At 48.3% G+C, this 7,178-nt stretch overlaps 1 protein-coding gene across 1 annotated transcript in view; it reads right to left on the bottom strand.

Annotated features, from left to right (window-relative positions):
• Positions 1–2,017, bottom strand: part of tcf25 (TCF25 ribosome quality control complex subunit) — a 41,905-nt gene extending 39,888 nt beyond the window's left edge. The window contains exon 1 of the mRNA XM_085991620.1: positions 1,587–2,017. Coding sequence (XP_085847746.1) covers positions 1,587–1,751 — 165 coding nt within the window. The 5' untranslated portion in view covers positions 1,752–2,017. The remainder of the gene's footprint in view (positions 1–1,586) is intronic.
• Positions 2,018–7,178: the final 5,161 nt, after the last annotated feature.

The following is a 7,178-nucleotide window of genomic DNA, read 5'->3' on the forward strand; positions in this document are numbered from 1 at the left end:
ATTTGCCTACATAACAATATTGGCCCTTAATTTGCGGTCAGCGGCGAAGCAAAGGCGTTAATGGGAATCCCCAGCGAAGAGCTGCAGTGACGTCAACAAGCTGTCTAAGCAGCCAATCGCACTGAAGAATTCTCAGACAGCAAACCAGGAAATGAAAAGCTGCTTTTATACAGACTTTTTAAAAAAGTGTTTCAGAGAGCAAAATAAAGATTGGGACTTTCACATGGGGATAAAGTAAAGAAAGACTTGCATTTATATAGCACCTTTTGCTACCACCGGACATCCCAAAGCGCTTTACAGCTAATGAAGTACTTTTTGAAGTGTTGTAATGTAGGAAACGCGGCAGCCAATTTGCGCACAGCAAACTCCCACAAGCAACAACGTCATAATGACAAGATAATCTGTTTTTAAGTGATATTGATTGAGGGATAAAAATTGGCCAGGACACCGGGGATAATTCCCCTGCTCTTCTTCGAAATAGTGCCATGGAATCTTTTACGTCCGGAAAGAGGTAGAAGCTGAAATATCATGAACAAATTTAAAAAGTGTTTTAAAAGTTTTTTTTTTTTTTTTTAATTGTAATTTTTATCATAATGGAGAAATTTGACACTCCACAAATATAAAAATGAGTTTTTCCAGGGCTATAACGTTTGTTTAGCAGTCAATATGCTGTTAAAACCCGTCACACCTATTCCAACAAGGTTTAACATTTATTTAACAGCAACATTACCACAAAAAAGCCCAAGTTTTCATCAGTTCCACTGATTGCCGGCTATGGCGGTGGAGGGTTCCACAGTGCAGCCTGCGTCAGAGCAGTGAACGACTGGCCGCAACTTCAGGATTTCCGCGTTTAGATGCCAATGCGCTTAATCCTGAAGATGCGATCGGTTTCAGAGGGGCAATGATGGCGAACGCTGACAGTTCGCCATTATTACCCACCGCAAGATCCGGGCCATTGACTGCACTTCAAAAGCAACTACAGAAAATGCTGGAAAAACTTCAGCAGGCCAGGCAACATCTGTGGCGAGAGAAACAGAGTCAACGTTTCGGATCGAAACCGAGTTCTGTAGAAGGGTTTCAACCCGAAACGTTGACTCTGTTTCTCTCTCCACGGATGTTGCCTGGCCTGCTGAGTTTTTCCAGCGTTTTCTGTTATTTCGGATTTCCAGCATCCGCAGTACTTTGCGATCTTCAAAAGCAACTCATTGGTTGCAAAGTGCTTTGGCATAATCCTGGCGTCGCGATAGGGTTCTGCACAAGTGCCAGGGTCGAAACTCCAATCTCTGGGCACAACATTCAGCACTTCTCCCACCTTGTTGCAATTCCTCCAATAATTTCCACTGCTTTAAGCTTAAATTGGGGGCAGAACTTTTTTCAAATACTTTTTTTTTTAGCTCATCAGGAAACACCAAACCGTGGGCCTTTCTTTCCAAAGTCCGCCTGGGATGTCAACGACTCAATGAGTCGAGGCGCTTGGCCGGGAAAGCTGCCCTGCTCACTCCCCGCCGGGTGCCTCCATTTTAAATACTATCGGCGGTGGGCCCGGCCTCTCTCCCTCTCTCTGCCGGGGCCCAGCGCTCACTCACCAGCCGGTACAGGTTGCCAGCCGCCGCTCTGTTTTTCTTGTTCCTCCGCTGTTTCCGGAGCGGCGCGGGTTCCAGCGGCTGCTCCTCCTCCTCCTGGTCCAGAATGTGGCTGAGCGGCTCCTGGACTCGCTCCCCGCGCAGTTTCCGCAGGCTCCGCGATGACATGGCGGCGGTACCGGTGTCGCTGCCGGTAACGGCTCCCTGGGCTCGCGGCCTGTGCGGCGTCTACTGCCTGCCCTCAACGGCGACGGTGGCCGCAATGTGCCGGCTCCAGAGCCGCAGCGAGCGGTCGCGGAAGTCGAAACGTCGAGTGGACCAAGAGAGTGTTCTGACGAAGGGTCCCCCAGCTCGAAACGTTAAACGGCCCAGAAATTCCGTTCGCAGCCCTCGATTTGGGAAAAAATCTCCGCCTGGACCGGAGGACTCCCGGGAAACGCAGAGTTCCGTTCTTGGGCCTCTTCAAACTGCCGGCGCGCAGGGCACGCGTAGTTCGCAGCGTCCCTGGGATCACGTGGGCCATGGGAAGCCAATCAGAGCAGGGAATCTCTATTCATAGATTTGGCAGGAAGACCATCCTCAAAACGTAAGCAAAACTTCAAACAATTTTTTTTTAAATCACATTTTAAAAATGACTAATAAATTAACTATTTTAAACAAAAATTTACATTTTTGAATTTTTTTTTAAAGATTTTAACGGGACTAAAAATAAACTTACCTTTCTGTAAAGTATTTTAAAATGATAAATCAGTGGAAAAATTATTATTTTTTTACTTTCTTCAACTTAGCCTGGTAAAAACAGGCCTTGCGCCTGCTTTTACAGGCGCAAGAATTGTAAGTGTTTTCTGCGGGCGGAGGGTCTCCAAAAAACGGAACTCTCCACCCGCAGAGGCCCTGCTCCAGGGCAGGCGTCCGATCTGTCAAGAGCTTTCTTGACAGATCGGAAATGCCAGTTTCCAGCGCATGCGCTTCGCATACCTGAAATCGGCATTTCCGATGTACCGACGGGTGAGTACACAACGCGTACTCACCCGTAGGGACCGGAATTTCTGCCCCAACGTTGATTCTGTTTCTCTTTCTCCACAGATGCTGCCTGACCTGCTGAGTGTTTCCAGCATTTTCTGTCATTATTTAAGAGACTGTCACGCCGCCTCTGAGGAATGGGATGTCTCAACACACCGAGCTGTCCAGTCTCACTCACAGAATCCTAGAATGGTTACAGTACAGGATGCCATTCGGCCCATCCAGCCCGTGCTGGCTCTCTGCAAGAGCACTTCAGCTAGTCCCGCTCCCCTGCCCTTTTCCATGGCCCTGCAAAATGTTTTTCCCAATTCCCTTTTGAAAGCCGTGATTGAATCTGCCTCCACCACCCTCTCAGGCAGTGCATTCCCAATCCTAACTGTAGTGTATGTACCTTGAAGAAAGAACTATATTCTGCAGCCCCTGTATACTGCAGTACCAGTAGTGACCACCCCTGTATATAAGCCTGTGTAGTAACTTTGTATAGTAGTTCCAGTTTTGTCTCCATTCAGTAAACACCTGTTATAACCAACTTCTGCAGTCCGTGTCTCAATTACACACGGACATTACATTGGCGACGAACAGATCCGAACTTACCTACAGTTCTGCACCACCTCACGGGGATCCATCCCTGAAGCGAATTTATTAGAGGTCGAAGCCAGAAGGAAGAAATCCAAAAAGAAAAAAAAAACAAACAGAAGAAACGGGCGTCGACCGTGGGCAACCGCCCTCTGATTCATCGAATTCGAAGATTTGCAGGAGAGGCTGTCGAGAGCTGGGCTTGGTTATCCAGTCTATGGTGTTCCAGCTAATCGGGCTGGTGGCAGGTAGTACACTGATCCTTCCTGGGCTGCGGCGGGCTAGAGCTCGATCGGGTGGCTTTTCAACGGGGCCGAGCAGCGTTGTCGGGAAGAGGAGAGAGAGAGAGAGGGTGGAGCACACAGGGCGCGGCCGGTGCTACGAAGCCGGGCAGCGTACAGACCCGAGAAGAGGGAGGGAAGTGTCCCATAGGGTCTGCTCTGACGACGGGAACAGTAATTAAAATAAAAGAAAACGAAATTAGAAGCGCAGAAAGCCGCGAGGAGCTGCAGTTTGCCACGGGGACCGCGGAGAGCGGCGTTGGCAGCAGCGCAGGGGGGAAGCGCGCGAAGATCATAGGGCGTCGCCATCAAGGCATAAAAACACCAGCAACAGCGCTGGCAGCAGCAGAAAAGACAGAAAGCGTGGGAGGCGCCATCTTAATCCAGCGGGGAAGAAGGCAAAGCGCGGGAGGCGCCATTTTGTTCAATCGGGGAAGAAGGCAAAGCGCGGGAGGCGCCATCTTAGATCTCCAAGATGCCGAAGACTGGCAATATCACTGCCTTCGATAATGCAATAGAAGACTGGACCACGTATGTGGAAAGAGTCGAAGTATATTGCAAGGCAAATGAAGTAGCCGATGAGGAAAAGGCATCGGTACTAATCTTAATGGGCGCAAGAACGTACGGCCTATTGCGGAACCTGATCACTCCAGTCAAACCGATGGAGAAGAGTTTTAATGAAATTGTTCATATCCTACAGGAACACCTAAATCCTACACCGCTGCTGATAGCAGAAAGATTTAAATTCCACAAGAGAAATCAGCATAAAGATGAGAGCAATGCTGATTACCTTACGGAACTACACAAGCTATCAAAGCACTGCCAGTTCGGAGCAGGACTGGCAGATACCCTACGGGACAAATTTGTCTGTGGACTCCTGAGTGAAGGAACCCAGAAGAGGTTACTCTCAGAGAAAGAGCTGACGCTAGATAAGGCTTTCAGCATGGCAGTATCGTACGAAGCAGCAGCAAGGGGAGCTGCGGAAATACAGCAAAAGCCACAGGAATACGGCACCCATGAAATGACACGGGGATTTGAAAAATGTTATCGCTGCGGCAGAACAACCCATGACCAGAAGGACTGCTGGTCTAAGGACAAAACATGCAGGCAATGCGGAAAGATGGGACACATTGCACGAGTTTGCAGGTCCGGGAAGAAGACTAACGACAACAAAAAGACTACTAAGGAAAAGTACAGGAAAGTACAAAAGATGACGGACAGTAGTTCCGAAGACCAGAAGAGCTATAGTGAATCTGGGAACAAGAGACTAAGCTGTCTCAAACTACACAACGTAATCACAAAAGAGGATCACCGAACCATTTGGGTCACCCTCACGATAGCAGGGTCCCAAGTCAAAATGGAATTGGATGTAGGATCAGCTCTGACTGTCATGAATTGACGAGACTATGAGCGGCTATTCTCACACATACCCTTGAAAGACCATTGTCTTGAAGACATATACGGGGCAGAAAGTATACCCCAGAGGGAAAATAAGGGTGCCTGTCGAATACAACGGCAAGGAAATACAGAAATTGTATCTGTACATACTGCAAGATGGTGGTCCACCGTTATTGGGACGTGAATGGATCAGAAAGATAAGTTTAGACTGGCACTCCATTCAGGCACTGACTGTGGCTGGTAAAAAGGATGACGACGTCACACCTGGACGATTGTCAAAAATCTTGGCTAACGCTAAAGAGGTATTTCAACAAGAACTGGGAACTCTTAAAGGCGTAACCGCCTCGATAAAAATAGAAGAGAATGCAATTCCCAAGTTTTTCAAAGCAAGACCGGTACCGTATGCAATTCGCCCAGCCGTCAAGGCAGAGCTGGAGAATCTGGAGAATGCAGGCGTGTTAACTAAGGTAGACTGGAGCGAGTGGGCGACACCCATCGTTCTTGTCATGAAGAAAACGTTAAACAATAAGTCTGAGGAGCCAAGGAAGGTTCGCATCTGTGGGGACTTCAAGGTGACTGTGAACCCAGTCCTTCACACAGTACAGTATCCTCTTCCGAGGATAGAAGATATTTTCGCCTCGCTATCTGGAGGGAAACGTTTTACAAAAATTGACCTAGCGCAAGCATATTTGCAGATGGAGGTTGAAGAATCCTCTAGGAAATATCTCACGATAAACACTCACAAAGGTCTTTACCAGTATAATCGACTGGTATTTGGAGTTGCATCAGCTCCGGCTATATGGCAAAGAGTGATGGAACAAGTCCTGCAAGGGATTCCGGGGACTCAGTGTTACTTGGACGACATCCTAGTGACAGGTGAAAATGACAGTGAACACCTTGCCAACCTAGAGCAGGTGCTCACTAGACTAAGAGAACATGGGCTACAAGCCAATCGCCCCAAGTGCGAGTTTTTAAAGAAAAAAATATCGTATTGTGGCCACGTGATTGATGAAGAGGGGTTACATAAGTCCCCTGACAAAATTGAAGCGGTAGTTAAGGCTCCAGCGCCTGAAAATGTGTCGCAACTGAGGTCATTCCTCGGATTGGTGAATTACTACCATAAGTTTTTGCCGAATTTGTCCACAATTCTGCACCCACTGAACGCCCTGCTACAAACTGGAGTAGCATGGAAATGGAGCGATGAATGTAAGCGGGCCTTTCAGAAGTGTAAAGGCCTGATCACTTCAAGAGAAGTATTGGCTCACTACAACCCATCACTACCGATAAGACTGGCGTGTGATGCGTCTCCCTACGGCGTTGGAGCGGTACTGTCACATAAATCCCTTGATGGTCCAGAGAGGCCGATAGCTTTTGCGTCACGCTCGTTAACTGCAGCCGAGCGTAACTACGCCCAGATTGACAGAGAGGCCCTCAGCCTGGTGTGGGGGGTGAAGAAGTTCAATCACTACCTGCACGGACAGAAATTTACTCTACTAACTGATCATCAACCTCTTGTCTCCATTTTCAACCCTCAGAAGGGCGTCCCGATAATGACAGCACAACGGCTACAGAGGTGGTCCCTTTTCCTAGGGGCACACCAATATGACATCGAGTACAAAGGAACTAAACAGCATGGGAATGCTGATGGATTGTCGCGCCTACCGTTGCCGACGGTGGAAGAAGCACCTGCAGTGGATCCTGTGGAGATATTCCACTCGACCATAGTCGAATGTCTACCTGTGACGAATGCAAACATAGAAAAGGAAACACGAAATGACCCGACACTCTCCAGGGTCTATGATTTAACGGTGAAGGGATGGCCAGCACATGGCGAACCACTGTTGCCAGCATTCTCGCTGAGAAGAGAACAGCTGTCAGTGTGCTGAGGAACCTTGATGTGTGGATCCAGAGTAGTAATTCCACCCAAATTGAAGGATAGAGTGCTCAATGAGCTTCATGAGGGTCATCTGGGAGGGGTAAAAATGAAGAACTTAGCCAGAGCGTTTGTGTGGTGGCCGGGAATCGATAGAGAAATCGAAGAGATGACCAAGAGCTGTACAGGATGCCAGAAGGTCCAAAACGCCCCACCACAAGCCCCTCTACATCCATGGGAGTGGCCCTCCTCTCCATGGCAAAGGGTACACATTGATTTTGCTGGTCCATTTATGGACTCGATGTTTTTAATTGCGGTGGATGCATATTCAAAGTGGCCAGAGGTAATAAAAATGTCCTCAACCACCACAGAAAAAACTATCACAGTCTTACGAACCATATTCGCCAGAAATGGGCTGCCTGAACAGATTTGCTCCGACAATGG

Source organism: Somniosus microcephalus, chromosome 6, assembly GCF_052327205.1.
Source record: "Somniosus microcephalus isolate GS21.2 chromosome 6, FLI_Smic_1.0, whole genome shotgun sequence".
Lineage (NCBI taxonomy): Eukaryota > Metazoa > Chordata > Chondrichthyes > Squaliformes > Somniosidae > Somniosus > Somniosus microcephalus.